Genomic DNA, 21,747 nt, shown 5'->3' with positions numbered 1-21,747 from the left:
TAAAAATCTAAAGGACAAATACCCTCGTTTAGTATCCAACAAGGATAGTAAATAATTCTAGAGAAATAAGAGCTTCTACACCAATGGACTAGCATAATGATAACATGAGTGATCAAGAAAGGTAACAAGTTTGAAAACAGAGGTAAAACCCCCATTCCCTTCCTTGAAACTTGTTGCATGTAATCATGGAAAGTTGAATTTGACATGACTAGGCATAAATTAGCTTTAGATGCATTAACTTTGAGTCTTTTTAGATGTATAAAAAGAAAATAATACCGAAGAATATGGCACAGATTTCTCATCAAATTCGATACCATTCAACAGTTTTGTGTTTAAATATTATAATGAATTGATACAAAATTTCAGTGTTTTCCAATTAAAAAAAAACATCTTGTGTAGTTTATTTCAACAGAACATGAAAATTTATTTTTCCAATGAACTTATTTTTTTCCAAAAAACATTTCGATTCCCTACAGATTTCAAAAATGAAATATTAATGCAGACATACTAAATGAAATGATGATACTATATAACAATACTTGATAGTACTAAATGTAAGGATGTTATGCTTCTTTTGTTTTTCTTCATGTTATAAAGAAATTCTGAAAGTTTTTAGGGTCAGGATATTTATATTTGAAACTATTATTTTTGCATCATTCAAGAGTAACAATTTCTAGGCCAGTTAAAAAAAAATACGAATAAATTCTCACAAAATATCTATGTATCCCAATATTGGTGCAATTGCTACGAAAGTTAATCCTATTAAATATTGTTAAATATAAAGCAAAAGATTATTTTCAATAGATGTTAAAAAAAATGTTTTGCTTTTAAATAATTGAAAATCAACAAAAGTGTATAGCATACAGTCACAATTATTTTTCATTACTCAAAATGAAGCTTGAACAGATATAAAAACAAATGCAGAAAACATATCTGGATATAAATAGATTAAGAGGATATTATATAATCGAAGCATATTTAAGACATTAAGGGTAACAGAAATTAAATGATGCTATAAAATAAATATACCATATAGTGTAATCTTTTTTTAAAAAAAGTTGGCCCAAAACTTTTTAATAATAATAAAATGATCAAAATAAAAATTAATCTAATTTAATGTCAACTGTGTAGTTGCAAGCAAAACAGAAAAACAAAACGCTGCACTTAAAAATACGTATAACGAACAGCTGGTTAATTTATCACAAAATAATAAATAAAAACCAATGGTTGGAATTTAATGATTATAAAAAGTACCAAAACGAGGTATTTAAGAGAAAAATTTCTATCAAAATAACATTCATAATTACAAATTTGGCTATTTAAAAATGCATCGATATTTAATTTAAGTACATTTCGAAACATTTAATTGCAAAAAATATTTGTTTTTAAAGTTTAATTAAAAATTTTTTTTATTTATGTAACATTTCTGCAAGTCAACGATTTTGCGCGATTAATTTTGTAATAGAAAATAACCTCAACCCTTCATTTACACTTAACATTAGGCCTAATTGATATCGTCAATACTAAGGCGTCTGTTTGTTGTCAAAACGCGGTCTACAATCTGTGAGCGTAAACACTGGTTACACATTGGATTGACATACGATTTCGAAAACTTTATATACAGATTTTTCCGCCTGCATTCAGTGATCAGCGAATTTAAACATGACATAAAACTGAGAGAGTAGCAAAAATAAAGCGCACACCGCGAAAAAGTTTACATTTAAAAAAAAATCGCAACGCAGCAAAGGCGCCATTTTGGACATGCACTAACCTCTTTCCGGAGGAAAACTTGTAAGTTGTTCCTCTTCCCTGCTTGCTTGAGTTATAATGGACGTACTGTCCATTTAGTCTCCCTTTCTTGAAGCCGTCTCGATGGATTTGTATCCAAACAGCTTCAACTAAAACACCATAAAATAGCTAAAAATTATCCGAGATGCTAGCAATGGCGCTCACATCATGGTAACTCCATATGATTAATTCCTACTGCGCGTGCGCGTTGAAATCCTCCATGTGACCCTTCTGAAAGATGTTGGATATTGAATGAAAATAGGGAAAAGAATTCGCTATCACATTTTCAACTTGTCAGACTCAAATCTATGCACTTTCCCCTGATTTGCTCGTTACGCATTGAAAAAAAAGTTTTTTGGACTTTCATAAACTGACAGAAAATGATTGCTTTAAATTTCTTGAAGATGAATAAGATATTGAGTTTATTTTCAATTTGTATCAGTTAAAAGTGAACATATCTGTAATCACAGCATTATCTTATTTTACTGAACAACTCTAAAAGATATTGATATATTTAAAAAGATACTCAAAGAATTTAAAGAGCAAATAGAATTTCTGTAGTCGTTTTGTTTCTTCTTGATTAAAAACAATAAACATAAATGACACAGCAAATACCATAATTTTAAAAAAATGTAGTAATATTATTTTTTTTATTATGATTTCGAAATATGAAAGAAAAATGAAAAATAGTATCTGTTAAATACATAAAATAGCTCTTTTTCTCAATTTATGAGGAATTTTCAAGTTGCTTTAAAATTTGAAAAAAAAAAAAACTTATTAGGAAAAAGCATTGTTTTATTGGTATTTCACTTAATGTTTAGTCAATGTGAAATATTTCATTTAGTATTTATTTGAAAACGCTCACTTTAGTTTAAGCTTACTTTTATTTCATCCTTGATATAAATTTAAAAAAAAAAAAAGAAGAAAAGAAATTTCTCTAATGACAAACTTTATTTCTGAAAAGGTTGTAAGCAGTAATTTAATAGAATTATGAAGTTAGTTCACTCTTAAAATAACATTAAGGTGTTAAAAGCCTGTTTTATTATTTATTGATAAAAATATAAATCAATTCTGTATAATGGTCAGGACAGAAATAAACCATCTAGGGGCCTAAATCAATGCAAATCTCACCCCCCTCCTCTACAATTTCAAAATCAAATATTTTTATTGGTTTCATATCCATATGAATAGTTTCAAGCAACAAATTTTTAAAATGTAAAACTTTAAACTGCGATTAACTTTTATGAGTTGATTTCACTGTATTGAGTATAAAAATTTTAATTTAAAAGTAATTTTATACAATTAAATTTAAAAGTAATTACAATTTTTTTTTATTCATTCTAAATATTATTTAATTATAGAATCGAATATTTTTTTGAGTTATGAAAAGAATATATATATATATATATTTTGAAAAAAAATTATAAAAAAAAAACATTAAACTAAAAAAAAAATGTAAATTTGGAAACTTTAGAAGGTTTTAGAAATTAAACAATATTTGATTTTAACTTGAATAAGTTCACGGACACTGCCTTTTTAAATTCACTGAAAATATAAACTAAATTGTTCTAAAAATAAAACAAAAAAAGCCCGGTCACGGGATGTCTAATGTTGCACAATATTAGGGTAGGCAGGTGCTACTTAGGCAGCTGCCTATTTTCCCAGTTTAGTAATATTGGTCCTGATATTGATTCCTAAATTCGGAAACTTCCGAATTTTATTTAAATTAATAATAAGATTCCATATTTTATGATGAAAATTTTTTCATTTTGTTTTTAACAAAATCATATAAGCTATTTTGAATCTACAATTATGCTACTTTTTTTAAAAAAAATCAAACTTCATACAAAAAAGTTATCTTACAAAATGATTTGAACGAATAAAAAAAAAGGTTAAAGAAATAAATAATGTTTTCTATATTTTAATAATTTAGTACATAAAAAATATTAATGGGCATTGAATCTCTTATCATTATCGCTTTAAGATCGATTTTCGATTCTACGTCACTTTTTTTTTAATTCGAAACTCCAGTCTTTTTCAAAGTGTTCATATAAGTTTAAATCCTGTGATTAGGATAATGCTCTCAGAACTTCCGAACAATTCGAAAGATATCATGGCAACCTTTGAGAACAGTAAATTTAAATGTTTATTGTGAAGGGATTGTCTTGTTTACTGAACAATATTAAAATGCTTTTAAAGAAAAAACATTTGTCTATCATAACATTAATAAACGTAAAATTGCCCAATTCTGATGTTGCTATGCATCCACATTCCTGCACACACATACAAAAACAATTTCACAGCCACGATTCAAAGCCCTCTAAGGACCCGTTGGTATACTGCAAGTCTCCGGTTGCCCTTTCCCTCTTCCACAACTTTAAAACCAAATATATTTTTATTGATTTTACTTATAATATTTATATAAATCGTTAAAACAACAACTTTTGAGATATTTTGTCAATAAAATATTTACTTCCGAATTACTATACAACTGAATTCAAAACCTCGCCAATAAAATATTCAAGAATAAAATTTAAAAATAATTTTAAATAAAACTGGAAAATTCCATAGCGATTTTTAACACAGTCTAAAGATAGCTTATAAAGTATCCGGCATTTTTTACTTAAATTGAAATACAATATATCTTCCTAGAATATAAAAGCAACTTTATATAAAATTTGAAATGTTGTTAGATTAGTGTTCCAAATTTGTATAATACTTAAATCCAGTTTGAATAAATTCGCGCCTTTTAAAGTAAATAAAAACATAAATTTAAATTGCTGCGAAAATACCGTAAAAAAATATCTATGGGCTTCAGGGCCCTTAGATAATATATTTTACCTAAAATCCAGTTCTGCTTACTGTTGCGACTAAATTTTTAAATCAAAGCTCGTTTTTTTTTTTTTTTTTCTTTTTTTCTTTCTTTTCTTTTCTTTTCCTCGTCATTATATGCTTATCTGTTCAAAAAAAATATTAAATTTATACTCATTAATGAAGAGATACGACAAATTTATTGTTAATTTCGTGGGGGTAAAAATATGATTTTTTTTTTTTTCCGTATCCGCATTTTTTTTTCTTTCTTTTTTTCTATCGGAAGATACATACAAACCAGCCGATTTCAGCACTTGTTGAGCTGTTTTACTGAAAGTGAGAAAAAATATTTTTCAATGATTTTTTTACAGTTCAAAAAAATTTTGAAAGTTTTGAACAATAAATCTGCAATTACGTCTAGATAACTTCACCAAATGAAACTTTCCTGTCTCGATTTCAATTTGATTTCCTATTTTAAATACTTTAATCGGCTATAAAACGCCAATGGAATAATTAATTTTTAATTAATCAGCATCTGAATTAATTTAACATTTTTATGATGAAAAGAAATTAATTCTCAAATAATATTATTATACAAAAGTCATTTTTACAGTATTTTCAAATATCTAGATTTATTTTTCCAACTATATAAATTTAATTGTGTAATTTCAATAAATATCCAAAATTATTTTTAAATATGATTTGCAAAAGCAGCTTTCATTGTTGAAATTTAATTCAAAATTATTGCTCAAAAAATCGTTTGTTTTTATATTGTTGAAAAAGATTTCTAAGTTAGCATTTTTAATCCAGACTTTTGCTTTATTCTTAAACTAGCCGCCTTTGGCGACCAGCCGGTTCGCCAATCTTAATGTTCGTTTAAATTTTAATAATTAAGTAGGTTGAACCGGAGTTTAACCCCCTTCTTCGCCAAGTTGCGATAACACACCAAAGCTGGCAATCTTTATTATGCACTATAATTGAACATCTGCTCCTTTGCTTTTGAACATTTCGAAAGGCCGTTGTTGGCTATTTTTAAAAATTGTACCAAGCAGGGGGTTGAACTCCGGTCGTACCATTAAATATTTTACGCAATTCCAACTTTAATAGATTCTTCAGCAAAATATTTTAAAGCTTCAAATTTTGATAGTCATATAATTCACTCATAATATTATAAAGGCCTTCAGTCATAACGTGATATGTATCTCTCTAATTTTCTGTTACCCCTCATAGAATTTATGCTTTAAATTAAAGTGTAAATGATTATTCTGCAATTAATATAATAATATTTTTTACTGAAACAAAGCATTTTTTTTAATAATATGATTACTGATAATAGAGTATCTGAGCGTTTAAACTTTATGGGCACTAAAGAATATGTTTCTTAATTTATGTAATATCTCAAGAATTTGTCAACAAAATTTTCTCAGATTCATCATGAACAGATCGATTCATTAACAATGTTTAATTTTAAATGCATCAAACACTAAGAAAATATAATGAATCGTTTAAAATAATCGGTCGAAAACAGGTTTAAAAAAACTACTTAAAAAACGATGTACTTAAAACTATAAGCATATGGAAAAATATATATAACTAACATAAATACAATTTAATTACAAAAGCATGCAACTAACCTAAAAATAATTTAAATCATTGAAAACAGGTTAAAAAAACTACTTAAAAAACGATGCACTTAAATCTATAAGCATATACAAAAAATATGTAACTAACATAAATACAATTTACTTAGAAAAGCATGCAACTAACCTAAAAATAATTTAAATCGTCCGTTGATAATGGTTGTCATGGCAACAATCAGAACACAAGGCGCATGCGTGAATTTTCTTCGCCAGTTACGGTAACGCAAATGCGTGAATTTTTCTACGCCAGTTGGGGTAACGCTATGCAGATTAGACATCTTTAATTTCCTTTATTCTGTGTTATTTTAATTCAAAAGTACTTCAGAATGAATCTGAAACATGGATTAATTAACAATGTTTCATTTTAAATGCATCAAACATTAAGAAAATAAAAAGAATCGTTTGAAATAATCCGCCGAAAAATGTTAACCCTAGCCTCATTACCGTTGGGAGAAAAAAAAAACTGAAGCCTTACTCATTTGGCGGTGTGGAAAATGGAAGATTTTTTTGGCGGAAAAGTTGGCGGTGGGGAAAATAGAAGATTTTTTTTTGCGGGAAAGTTAGTTTTTTAATTAATAATTAAAATTCTAACTAAAATTTCCAAAAAAGGGACCCCAGGTGCACATTCCCGACCTCTAAGGTATACATGTACCAAATTTGATAGCTGTATATCAAATGACCTGGCCTGTAGAGCGCCAACACACACATACAAACACATTGAGCTTTATTATAAGTACTAGCCGCCTTTGGCGACCAGCCGGTTCGCCAATCTTAATGCTCGTTAAAATTTTAATAGTTAAATATTTTATGTAATTCCTACTTTAATAGCTTCTTCATTAAAATATTTCAAATTTCAATTCACTCATAATATTATAAAGACCTTCAGTCATAACGTAATCTGTATCTCTCTAATTTTCTGTTAGCTCTCATAGAATTTATGCTTTACATTAAATTAAAGTGTAAATGATTAATCTGCAATTAATATAATATTTTTTACTGAAACAAAGCATTTTTTTAATAATATGATTGCTGATAATAGAGTCACTGAGCATTTAAACTTTATGGGCACTAAAGAATATCTTTCTTAATTTATGTAATATCTCAAGAATTTGTCAACAAAATTTTTTCAGATTCATCATGAACAGATCGATTCATTAACAATGTTTAGTTTTAGATGCATCAAACACTAAGAAAATAAAATGAATCGTTTAAAATAATCGGTCGAAAACAGGTTTAAAAAAACTACTTAAAAAATGTACTTAAAACTATAAGCATATACACAAAAATATATAACTAACATAAATACAATTTAATTACAAAAGCATGCAACTAACCTAAAAATAATTTAAATCATTGAAAACAGGTTAAAAAAAACTACTTAGAAAACGATGTACTTAAAACTATAAACATATACAAAAAATATATAACTAACATAAATACAATTTACTTACAAAAGCATACAACTATCCTAAAAGTAATTTAAATCGTCCGTTGATAATGGTTGCCATGCCAACAATCAGAACACAGTGCGCATGCGTGAATTTTCTTCGCCTTTTCCGGTAACGCAAATGCGTGAATTTTTCTACGCCAGTTGGGGTAACGTTATGCAGATTATACATTTTTAATTTCCTTTATTCTGTGTTATTTTAATTCAAAAGTACTTCAGAATGAATCTGAAACATGGATTAATTAACAATGTTTAATTTTAAATGCATAAAACATTAAGAAAATAAACAGAATCGTTTGAAATAATCCGCCGAAAAATGTTAACCCTAGCTTTATTACTGTTGGGAGAAAAAAAAACTAAATCCTTACTCGTTTGGCGGTGGGAAAAATGGAAGATTTTTTTGGCAAAAAAGTTGGCGGTGGGGAAAATGGAAGATTTTTTTGGCGGGAAAGTTAGTTTTTAATTAATAATTAAAATTCTAATTAAAATTTCAAAAAAAGGGACCCCAGGTGCACATTCCCGACCTCTAAGGTATACATGTACCAAATTTGGTAGCTTTATGTCAAATGACCTGGCCTGTAGAGCGCCAACACACACACACACACACACACACACACACACACACACACACACACACACACATTGAGCTTTATTATAAGTATAGATATACATTATGAAAATATAAAAAGTAATTTTAAAGCTGAGAGAATATTAAATTTACTTTCTTCCTGTATATTTATTTCAAACATAAAATGATTTTTATTTCAGGGTTGAATTTATGATCTGATATTTATTAAGAGCATATTAATTATTTAGGGGATTTTTAGTTATTTTTAATATCATATTTTATATGAAAATGGTTTGTTTTTGTTTTAAGAGTTAAAAGAATCTGTGACAATTAATTTAATGTTATTTACTTATACGATTAATTAGATAAAATACGTAATTTTCGATCATTTAATTAATACAATTGCTGTAATAATTTAAATTCTGGCTGGTTTTAATGTCTAAAAATCATAATATTAATCAGCTATTTTCTTTTGCTAAAAATTAAACGTTTTAAAATAATTTACTTTGTATGGATATTGATTTTTTTTTATTATTATTATTTCACTATGCTTGCTATTATGAGAATATGATGATGTTTTTCCTGTGCTTGGGATCATAAGCATATGAGCATATTCATGAGCATTCATGAGCATATTCATAGCATTCAGAGTTCATATTCATCATATAATTCAATATTTATTTAGATGGGTGATGCTTTTTTAAAAATTTTATAAATATAATATACCCAGTTGTTCATCTCGTATGTTGCCAGTTTTCCTTATTTTAAAAATCAAAACATCTACAGAAATTAATTCGGTATTCACTTATTCAATTACTTAAATATAGGGTTTATATTAATTACAATTTAAATTAAATTGATGCTTGACGAAAATGGTAAATAATCTTAAATTTTTCTCATAAGTTTAGAAAAAAAGAACCATTCTGCTTAATATTTTTAACAGATAAATATAAAGATCAAAGCATTAGCTTCATTAGTACAAACCAGCAAGTCTGGTCTCGCCCAAATTTTCTCGCTACTCTCTAAAATAATTTTATCTCCCTCTCCATGCATAAAATTATGCACCTTAGTTAAGGTCGCAATTACTTTGCATGGCATTGATAAATGATAGTTACGAAATATAGATCTTTGACGTGAATCTAATATTTTCATCGAATGGATTATGCGAATATGTATTTTGAACACGCCTTTTCCCCATTTCTTAAAAAAACAAAATCTGACAGAAACTATAAGATAACATACAGAATTTCATTGATGTGAGTCATTCCGTTTATAAGCCTTCACATGCAGTTATAACCTTCACACATTTCAAATTACAGACAGACAGACGGTCAACCGATGGACGAATTTGGTTCAAATTTTGAAATATCTACCTTTTAGATCCTAAATACGTGTACTAAATTTTATCTGTCTTGTTCTTTGCATTTTGTAGTTGTTGAGTTCTCTTGTACAAGAACTGCTATAGAGAGATTTTCTGAGATTTCGTTCAAAATTTGATAAAAATCTACTCAGGTTTAATTCCGTATACCAAATTTCATCCGTCTAGCTCGAAACGTTTTTGAATTTTCACAATTATAGTGATAGACAGACAGGTAGACTTAATGCAAAAATGTGTTTCTGAACTCAAAGAGGTCTGAAATGAAGTGATTCATCAAAATCTTGTGTTCGAATTTTTAGACAATCATAATACTTCTTATATTCTTCATATACGAGAAACCAAAAATTTTCAGCATAAAACCCTTTTATTCATGCATCAAAATTTAGTTCAAATGTATATATTGTACGTTGTTTCTTTTTCTGTATTTTCGATTTTATTTCTTGGTTACAGTTAATGATTTCAGTGCACTAAAAATTAAATAAGCTCAGTAAGCTCAAATTAAATGGTTACCATTACGAAATTAATACAATTAGTTTGATGAGAGAGATTATAGATCGGCAAAATATCTGATATATTGTTTATATAAAAAAAGCATTTAAAATATGTTATTTATGTAGAGATAAACATTAGCACAAAATTATACAGGAGCTGGGAAGTGCAAATGCTCCATTGTTGAAAAAGCATTGTTTATAAACTTGTAATAGCTGATAATTTTCAGGCAATGCTGCAACAAAAAAAAAAAAATAAATAAATAAATAAATAAATAAAATAAAACGTTTTTGCAGAACTTTTTCTGAGGAAGCGTTTTTTTTTTTTTTTTTTTTTGTCTTATTTTCCCCTTAAAAGTGTGTGTTTTTTATTATTATTTAAAATGATGAAATTTAACGTTATTTTGCGACATTCTATGAGAACATCGATATTCTTGATTTTTGTTATATGAATTAGATGTTGGCTTATCATGAATTTCATTTAATTTTCTTAAAAGTTTCTCTTAACAGGCGATGTTTCATAAAACGCCGGACAGGACAAGTGACGATACAGGCAGGATTTGCCTGTATTTCTGATATCAGTCTGTGTTGAATATTTCTTTGAAGAGAGTCCTTATTTCTGCATGGAATAAGTTTTGGCCGGATAGCGCTGTCGAATGCGACTTTAGGGGATTTGAGCAAGTGCCTTGAAGCCTTAATCGACGAGATAGTATCTCTAGCTAAGAGAGACATGAGCTTTTGGAGGTTAGAAGTAGATAGCAACGACATCGGTCAGCTGGTGAAAGAACACAGCCAGAACTAGCAAAAGCTAATGGAGCTGCATTTTGGGCTAGAGCAAACAGTTGAGGTTGAGGTTTGGTTAGCAGATTAGGAGATAACAGCCTTAGCAGAGCTACTAGTTTCCATTGAAAAAAGGGAGATGCTAAAAGTATGGAATTTTGTTGCATTGTATGTTAAAAAGCATCAACCTAAACAGGCAATAACTAGGCTCGTTGTAAAATCATTTAACGATAATGCCGTGTCTTATTTTTGCCAAATTTTGAAATGCAGTCAAAGGCAAATAAATGTCTTTAGACAACTTTAACCAGGGCGGGCCTTTAGTCGATTGGACCGATTGGTTCTAACAGTCCCCAACATCAAGGAGTCCCATGCAAGGTACTTGAATTTATTCAAAACAAAATCAAGTACCGGTTTATTTTTAAATAATTGAATTCGGGATGTTTTAATTATTTTAAATTTGCCATATTATGTGATTTTCTTTTCTATTGCCCGTTTTTAAAAAGTGCAAAATAAAACAAGAAGAAAGAGTAAAGAGCAGACAGTTTAATCACCTCTCACACGGACCGCAGTTTCCTGCAAAGAGGGCTAGTTTTCCTTCCGCTTAAAGGGCCCCACTTGCCTTTGGGTATAGTAAACTGGTCAGTTGGCAACTGGTATAATTCGATGATGCCTTTGGACTGCAACATTTGTGAAAAAGGGATTGACCCTAATAAATTTATGATCAAACTGAATAACGTGACTAATTGAACTGTTTAATTCTAACTCATCAACAGTTCGAATTTTTCTCTTGCTTCTTGAATTTCTTAATAATGCGTTTTTAAAGTATCGTCTAAAAGATACGTTTATTTTGTTTTTAAATTCAAAGCGACAAATTATATAAAAAGTTTTTTTTAATTCTCATTAGTGAAATATAGTTGTATTTTATGCCTATAGTGACCATAATTAAATAACTTTTTCAGATCCTCAGTTTCCTCGTGTACTTGATTACTATTTAGTGTATCCTATCAAAAATAGATAATAAAATTTTCCTTAATTTTTTAATTTCTAAAAAAATTTAACAAATTGTTATTATAAAATTCTATTATAATTATACTTTTTTATCATTAGAAAACTTTTACCAATAAAGATTTCCATTATTTTCGAAAACTTCTTAGCTTATTTATTTATTATGAACTATTTATTAAAATTGTTAAATAAAAGGAATGAATCATTCTGTGTCTGTGTTTCTGCGTTTTAGTTTAAAATTCATCATTTTATGTTGCTCAATTTTTAGTAAAAATTTTTATCAATTTAAATTTTTGGATAAATCGAGTTTTTGTGGAACTTCGAATTAGTAGAATTCTGCTCTTTTCCTTATTTTGCATTGTTTTTTTTTAGAGTTTATACAAAAACCGACTTTTTGAAAAACCGGTTTTCCGAATTCAATATTTCCAAAAAATCGGTTTTAGCCGGTTTTCGAATTTTTGTCAAAAAAAATAGAATAGGGGAAAATATTTTATTTAATTTATATAAAGTAACAAAAAACGAAATCAATATCAAAGTGAAAATATTAAAAAAATTAAGGATTTCATATACGTATTACTTACACAAAATAACGAAAACTCAAACAAAAATTTCAAATAATATTTATATTATTTTCACAAATTTTAATTTCTCCTAAGAAATAGGATTTTAAAAAACAAAATATCCACTGAATGGTGGCTACGCCTTGTTCTTATTTTGGACACAATATTGCCTGAAATTGAAAATACTCGCTCACTAGCTACTGCAATTGGTTTTATAGTTTTCATGGCATGAAATAACAAATCTAATTTTTTATTCTTTTATTCGTTCCCTCCAATAATGAAAATTCAGCTTTCAGCGTCTTTGGATTTGTAAATTTTTCTTCCGGGTCTTCAAGAAACTTATGAATTGATTTTTCCATGGCTTTTTTTAGAAAAGCATACCAAATTTTTCTGATGAGTAGTTTCTTCAATTTGCTCTTCATCTGAATCAGTTTTCACATAAGAATTTGGAAATATTCTAGGCAGTATCTTTCCAGATAACTTAATAATTTTAGTTTTTGAAACTAAAGAAAGTACACTAAATTTCTTCGCTGAACTAGAAATGTTTTGTGGATTTTGCAAATACAGCAAAAGAGTTGGTAATTCTAATTGCCTTCTTTCTTGAATTCTTTCTTCAAATGCATATAATAATTTCAAACTTATTTCAGTGTTTAAATTATTTAGTTCATTTAACAGAAATTCAAATATGCCTTCACTTGTTAATAAATTGGCATCTCGTCACCCTAAGCCTTCAGCTGCTAGACGAATCGGTCCCGATAAAATTCAAAGCATTTGTTTGTTTTTTGAAGAAGAGAGATAGCCAGGTGTTCTGGAAAACCGTTTTTCTTAATTTAAAAAATCGGTTTTCAAATGTGACAATTTTACTTTTAAAAAAACGTTTTTTTAAAACCGGGTTTAGAAAAACGTCAGACCCTACTTTTTTGCATTAATTTTACAAAAAAACATTATTTATGCTAATAAATATATAAATGAGCATAGTTATGTACTATGGATGTTCCTGATAACATAGATTAATAAAAAAGTAAAAGAATATATTCCAAATATTGAGATGCGAAACAAAAAATATTTTTTTACCTCGTCCGATTGCAATAGACATAATAATGATGAAGGAAAATTCAATTTCAGTTGAATTTCGAATTTTAAGCATCAAGATCAAAGTTTTTTGCCCTTAATGGTTTCAAGTTAATAGTTATGTCCTTCAAGTTAATAGATAGTCTGAGATATTCCGATTTAATTTTTTTTGGGGGGGGGAGGGCAAAGTCATTTAAATAATAAGAGTTTTGATTTAAATCTGGAAATATTTAATTTCATTTATTTGCTATATATTCTTTATTGCTCTTTGTAATTTATCTTGTAATGGAATTCTCAATGGGTGTAATTGATAGAATGTCTTTCTTTCTAACGGAATTTTCATTCACTTCTTGACGTGGTAGAGTTTTAAAATTGTATATATGTTTGTATTCACTATGAATATTATAGACAACTTTAGTTTTCTTTTTTCAGAATTTATTTATGAATTGATCTATCGTTTTACACAAATTTTTAATTTATGTTAATGATACAATTTAGTGAATTTGAGAAAGAATTTCGTCTTAAAATTCCAGAATGTATACAATAATTTTTAATGACTAGTTTAAAAAATTTAAAAAAATTTAAAAAAGTTTAAAAGTTTAAAAATATGAATAAATATTAAAAATTAAATAAATACAAAATAAGCACTGCTAAACGTGCTTTTTAAAAAAAAATTTCTTAAAAATTCATTTTATTTTATACTGTGAATGAAACTTAGCCGGGAACCAGGTACTATCCACAATTGTTGTTAATTAAGTTCCATACTTCCTAAGGTCTTCCTTGACTTTAGCTTAGAAAAGGTATGCATAATAAAATATCAGAAAAACCTTTTTTTTTTAATTAGGGTGTTTTTCTTATGAAAATATTTAGATACGAACCGCATATTGATCACATATGAATATTTTTCAATCTTACCTATTTATAAATTGGTCATTTAAATAAAAAAAAATCACGAATGCACTTAATTTAACATGTTATTCGAAACAATCTGCTATATTACAGTATTCATTTTACAATTTATATATCATTACTTATATTTTTTAACTTGCACTCACTTTTACTACGTTGGAATCGGGTCCGAGATGGTACTATATGGCACTGTCAGCATGAGAGCAGATCGAAAAAGGCTCTTATAGTTAGTTATAAAATAGATTTGTGTGTGTGTGTGTAAAATCACTTTTTTTCAGTAAAGACACCTATATAGATAAACTTGAAAAGCAAAATCTTATTTAAATATAAATTTGATCCCAATCTTTAGAGACGTTTACGAGATACGAGAAATAAATAAATTTTTATATGTAAATTAATTAATTAATAAATTACATTTACATTAATTAATTAATTACATTAATTAATTAGTAACTACATTACATTAATTAATTAGTAAATTAATAAATTACATAATTATAAATTTGATGGTTTTTTTTTTTTTTTTTTTTTTTTTTTTTTGGATTGGAACTTAGTGTCCTATTTAACATGGATTCTTATGGGGAAAGAAAAGTTTCGCATTACAAGTAAGTCCGGGGACGAATTAAATTCGTTAAGCGATGTTTCAATGTAACATGAAAGTATTAATTAATCAAACTATTTAAATTAAAACAGGAGTTCTAATTTATAAGCAAAACATATAACGACTGCAGTATGATAATAAGTGCTAAAATATGAATCGCCGAAACGAGGGTTATACCTCGTTTCGGCGATTGTTCTGATTTAAAAGTTACAGAAAGAAAAACTTTGTTGTTTCTGAAATGTTATTCTAAGTTGATAATAAGAAAAAAAATCGACAAAGTGTATTTAAACACCCAGATAATTAGTCTTCAATATGAGCCAAATATATATATCGAAATATTTTATATATTTAAAATAGTATTTTAATATCAATAATTAATATTTCGACTTTTGAAGCTCTGTATTTAAAAAACAAAGCTGATTAACGTTATGGGGCTCTTTTTTCCCTAGGCCTTAGACGCATAAAAATATTGATTACGTCATTCACGGATGATGCAGTCGCTTGTAGCTTTTTACATGCTGAGTTGCTATTACCAAATAAAATTATATGGTGCAATAAGTTTGAAATGTTCGATGCAGTACTATACTGAACTATACTGTAAAGTATTGTAAGACTGGAAGAAAAGCGTGGGCTTAAAAAATGAACTATGAGTGTTTGAAGCAAGTTTCGTGCAACAAAATTATATTTTCTAATACTTAATATTTATTACAAGGCATAGATTAAATGTAGTATGGACTTAAGAAATGTCAAGATATTAGGAAAAAAAAAGGGAATTATTTTTAATTATTTAGCATTTCAATCATACAAGCAATCTTTAAAAAATCCAATAACAAAAATAATTGTTTCATAAATTAATGAAATGCAATTTTTAAAGCGAGTCACCAGATAAATAGTTTTTATTTCATTTTTTTGCATGTTTTGATTAAAATTTTATTTATATTTTTAATTTTAATATCATCATAATTTAGTTATTTCGCTAATTCGTAATGTTACATAAGACTTCTAGGGAGATAAATCGTTCTAGACTAATGCCAGATCTCAAGCATTTTTTAAATTATTATTTCCAATCTTCAAAATGATTTATTTATTGCAGATTAGGGACAAAACACTGAGAATGGATCAGATGCGAAATATTTTTAATTCAGGTATTTTAATTAAGGTATTTTGATTTTTTTAAATTAGATTCTGTGATGCTATTTGGTGTAATAGATACTTGAATATTTAAATATTAAAAAAAAGTTAATTTTCAATCGAAAACCTAAAGATATACAGTTTTCGAAAGTCTTCGATTTCCAAGATACTGAGATTGAAAAATGTTCTCTTTTCAAACTAAATGTCAACTACGTGGAAGTAAACTCATAAAGTTGAAATTCCTTTAAACAGCGAGACTACAAGTGGAGTTTTTATTGCCACTTATGACATTATTGTATCTTGTTCACTCATTCTTGAAGTGTAAGAATGCATCCATATAAAAAAGACATATTAGAGTTTATGTAGCTGGAAAGAAAAAAACGACGTCACCAGAAGGTGTGGGGGAAAGGGAGAAATGTAAGTGGAAAAATAACTTAAAAAATATGACCACAATTCTGACTTCAGTTAGATCCGTAACTGAGATGATAAACGCCGCACTCTTCAAAAACCGAATGGCATTTTAGAGTGGCTTGAATTAAATAAATAAATGGAAGCAAAATAGTGCACGCCTTAAAAGAAACAATAAATGATTATAAAGTTTAAAACTTTCACTTGGAATTTCTCAAAATAAATGTGTTAAACACTTTATTAAAAATAATTAGAGAGAAAAATTGATGTAATGATAATTATGAAAGTAAAATAATATCGTTCTAATTTTTCAGATTAAAAGTCTATAAATAAAAAAAGCAGACGATTTAATTTCCTTATTTTCCAACAGTTTACTACTTTTATTTTTATTTATCTTACTAATTTTAAAAATAAACACAAACGAAACTTCGTTGTAATTTTTTTTTTATCAAATCAACTATTGAATCTACTCTTTTTATTCTCTTGTGTAACAAAAAGGGATGTTTATCTCGTAGAAATTCAGATTTACAAGAATTTTTAGAAAAATTCTTAATGCAATTCCCACATCATAATTAAATTACACCATTTTATTTTTGATAATGTAAATTTAATAGTTATTATTTGCTCTGGGAAAAACAAATTTAATTAAAAACTATGTAGAATTGTTTCTCATACTTCAAATTTCCGTAAAAGTTTTATAGAATGGGAAAAAAAAACAGCAAAGCCTGTGCCAGGAGTTTTGCATTAGCAGGAACTGTTTTCCGAATAGAAATTCAAAGATAACTATAAGCATTTTTTTTGTGGGGGGGGGGGAGACCCTTCTTCGGTACAAAATCGCATTCAGTATGTAATTAAAGATGTGTTAGGGGAATTTAGATCTAATTCGTGAGTTCATGAATGTGATACATTCAGCACAACACAGAATATTTTAGTTAAGTGGAAATGAATTAACAAAGAGTTATTGGTTCAAATTGGTAGTGAGATTTAAGGATCAACGTGTATTCTGTTAATAACTGGAATGGTTTTTTTTTTAAAAAAATTTGTATATGAATGTTTCAGGTACAGCCTTACATTTCGGACCTTTCTGTGTTATAAAAATCCATTTTTGGCATTGTCTGTCGAATACGATAACTCAAAAACTAGACAGATGAAATTTGGTATATGGACTTTAAACCACATTTATAGATTTTCATCGAATTGTGAACGAAATCTATCAGAGGAAGCATGTCTATCTAGCAGTTCAAGTTCAAACGAACTTGATAACTTCAAGATGTAAAGAAGCAGATAGACAAAATTTGTTACACAGGTGTAGCATCTAAAATGTAGATACATACATCAAATTTTAAATCAAATCCGAAAGTCTGTAATTTCTCATGCAAGTAAACGCAAAGGCCTAAATAAATAGAATTCAGTATATAATCTTGTGATTGCAATTATAATTCCGTGTCAAATTTTGATTACAATCGGGCAACTTCAGAAACGAATTGTCATTGGCACTAATGATATTCTACTTGTAAGCCTACATATAACAAAAATTCATGAGCTTCGAAGGTCCGCGGTGGCCTGGCGGTAAGACCTCGGCTTCGAAACTGGAGGGTTTCAGGTTCGAGACCCGATTCCCCCAAAGATCCAACGTGTAAGCCGGTCTGGTTCACGTGAAACCGTCCGGGGCAAGCCTCCTCCCGCTGTTGTGGTGTGGAGAGGGGGGTTTCAAATTAACGAGGTCCATCCCAAAGTAGCCCTTGTGTTACTTTAAAGCGGGATGTTAATATAACTAAACATTAAAATCGAAGGAATTACCGTAATGATAAGATATATTTATTACGTGTATTCTATGCACAGAAAAATTTAAGTGACCGAATAAATTAGTTAAGATTTGTATCCGATCTTTTGAAAATGAAAAACAAGATATTCTCTGACGTTCTGTTCTATCAAAAACAGGAATTACCCAAACTAATCCAAAATATTTGTTTAATATATGTTAAATATTTAATTGTCAGAATACTGATAATTATTGTCTGCCTTTTATAAGCAGTTCGGTGGCATTAGTGGCATATTTCTGACTAAGCAGCTGCCTGCCGCTAGATTGAAAGGGGGCGCTGTAGATAGGTCGATTAAAATGCTAGATGTCAAATAAATAAATTTGTAAGAAAAAAAAAGTTTTTTTTTTAAATTATAAAATATTAGAGCTACAATATGTGTACATATTAAATTATTAAAGTCAATAATTAAAGAATGAATTATTACTTTTTATTATATATCTGAATATTAGTTATTCATTCATTTCATGGGGTCAACAAATGTAAAAAAAATTTAAAAAAATAATTTTTAATGTTATATTTATTTGAAATTTATTGTTTCTTCGTAATCTTTCCTAATAATTAAAGATTTGTATATTTGTAAGTAGGATAGCTATTAACTATTAATTATGATTGATTTTTTTCAAAAAATTTTACGACTTTAGTTATTCCTTTTATGAAATACATATTAATAAATAAAATCAAAGATATTTTTAGGAAATTATTAATATAAAAAATAACTCATTATCATGCTAAAAATGTGTAGAAATTTAGAAATTATTTTACTAGTTATTAAAAAGGAGGCTTCATAATGTAGAGTCATAGAGCTAAAATGCTCCAAATCCAGCATAGAGTGGCATGTATTTTTTTAAAAAAGAACATAGCCCGTTCGACAAAACCGAATCACTTTTATTTTCGAATGCGATCTCTTTCCCTTTTCATCTGCATTTTTATTGTCTCGCACGACGTAGCCTAAAACAATAAATTCAGTCTCCTTTCATCTTATCGCCGCACGTAAGAGTCAAGATGATGGCTTTCTTTCTTTCTTTTTCTGCCTTTCTTTTCTTTTTTATGAAAATCATTGTTGGGTGAAAAGAGCTACATAACTTGACGCCACTGATGCACGGCGCAGTTACGTTCTTTACGCCCTGGGACGGAATGCGAGTGTTTCAGCAGATTCTATACGGTTATGACAAGGAAGTAATCATCGGGTTCTCTTTGATGGACCTTTGTTTTAAGGCTGGCTTCTTCACGTTCTACAGCTGCACATAACTCGGTTGGTGCATCTTGATTCAGAACACATAAAGCATAGTGCCCTTGTGGAATATTGTTACGCAGCTTTTGGAAGTATTTACCTGCTTGTCCAGGGGAAAATCTAGAATTCCATTAATTTACAAGAATAAGCCATAATTATTCTCGTTTGACAAAATCGCAATTTTCTGAAAATATTTGGAGAAAGACGATGAATTGTGAATTATTATTTCTTCATCTGAATGGATGCTAGATTTGTATATGGTTGTTTAATACACAGAAGAAAAAAAAATATCTAACTCTAAAAGTAATAAACATGAAAGTGTATTGGGTGATCTACAGGTCAGGGCATTTGGTTTACTTTTACAAAAATTAGCACAAATATACTTTGGAGAGTGGGAATATGCATCACTAAAAATTTTAATTAGAATTTTGAATTTATTAAGAATTAAATCGAATTTTGATGTCTTTCAGTGATAACTTAAAAAAATGTCATTACACAAAAATAAATTTTACCAAGTTTCAAAATTTTAAAATAATTTTTAATACTATCTGTTTAATGCTTGTACAAATTTTTATTGAATTTCGTAATATTTAAAAAATATTCTTTTACCTAATTTCCAGCAGTAGATTAAATTGTAGTTCTGAAATTCAAGCCGTTTTCGTTGTTTTATCAAATATTTAATTGGAAATTTTCTTCCAGATTTGAAGTTAAAACGGAAGGATTCTGTTTAATTTGTGTAGTTTACAGGATGAATAAAAAAAGTGAAGTTACAACATCGCGAAATGAAGAGGATAAACGAACCCCTCATATACTTTTTTAGTAGCACAATGATGCCATGAGACTAATCCCCATTAAAAAAAATTCATATGTACAATGAATTGTACATATTATGTAAGACAATTTAAACAACAAGGCTTTAATGTTTTGATAATTTGACAGAATCATGAACATGAAGATATATCTAAACGTTTTACATGAAATTAAATACAACCAATAACATCGGTGAACCAGCTGGTAGCCAAAGGTGACTAGTTTATAATAAAATGAATAAAATAATCGGAACATGCATGACATTGAATTTCGTCTTGAATGCTGTTTTATCTTTCTTGAATTCAACAAATAAATAGTTTTATATTAATTTCAATTAATTGCGATGTAGGATAACAAGAAACATCGAAAGCTTCCAAAACTGAACATTCCTCGTCGGATTTTGTCTAAATTTGATACATGATCTACATTTTAATAACTAAACCTGTATATGAATTAATAAATTTATTTCTTATATTTTATTGTTACCGTGTTTACTTTTATTCGAAAAGCTGGACAGACAGACTTCAAATGAATGAGTTTCGTTCAAAATTTGAAAGTTTAGTTTAGTTATATTAACGCCCCGTTATAAAGCAACATTAGGTCTATTTTGGGACGAACCTCGTAATTTTGAACCGCGGTCAGGTGACGAGGACGACACCTGACAAAATTTGAAAGAAATCTCCAAAATTGGTAGCAAGCCCATATATGAAATTTCATACGTCGGACTCAAATTATTTGTGAATTATTGTGTTCACAGACAAGCAGGCATACGAACAAAAATTTTATATCTATTTTGAACTTTCTTTTTCCACCGATTGAAATCGGAATTCGACACATAATTACAATATTATACACAAAATCTCATTTATTTAAGTATCTAGTTTTTGTTTATATACATGTGAAGGTAAAGATAGATTTGATTTGAAGAGAGATTTGGTTCAATATTTGATGTGGATCAACTTTTTAAATTCTAAACCTATGTACCAAATTTTTATCTTTCCAGCTCTTAACGTTTTTGTAATTATCATATTCATTTGTAGTTACGGGGAGGGGGGGCAGAAAGATTTTCTCAGAACGGATTTGGATCAAAATTTGGTATGAAACTATAAGCGAATTTCATATATCTTGCTCAGAGATTTTGAGTTATCGTGTTCAAAAACGTTATTTTTCGGATTCGAAAAGGTTTGAAAATCGTCAATTCGTTAAAATCCCGAGTTCGAGTTCTTTTAAATGATTTTTTATACAGTCTATGGTGTGATTTTAAGACAAATATATTAATGAGAGCTATTGCATAATGT

General features: G+C 28.2%; 1 protein-coding gene across 2 annotated transcripts in view; it reads right to left on the bottom strand.

Annotated features, from left to right (window-relative positions):
* The window catches only part of LOC129968470 (carboxy-terminal domain RNA polymerase II polypeptide A small phosphatase 1-like), a 42,860-nt gene extending 40,836 nt beyond the window's left edge, over nt 1-2,024 (bottom strand). Inside the window, exon 1 of one of the 2 annotated variants that reach the window (XM_056082376.1) lies at nt 1,772-2,024. In XM_056082376.1, coding sequence (XP_055938351.1) covers nt 1,772-1,844 — 73 coding nt within the window. In that variant the 5' untranslated portion in view covers nt 1,845-2,024. The remainder of the gene's footprint in view (nt 1-1,771) is intronic. The other variant, XM_056082375.1, reaches the window with a different exon arrangement.
* Nucleotides 2,025-21,747: the final 19,723 nt, after the last annotated feature.

This window comes from Argiope bruennichi, chromosome 5 (assembly GCF_947563725.1).
Source record: "Argiope bruennichi chromosome 5, qqArgBrue1.1, whole genome shotgun sequence".
NCBI lineage: Eukaryota > Metazoa > Arthropoda > Arachnida > Araneae > Araneidae > Argiope > Argiope bruennichi.
This window is presented reverse-complemented; position numbering and strand designations above follow the sequence as displayed.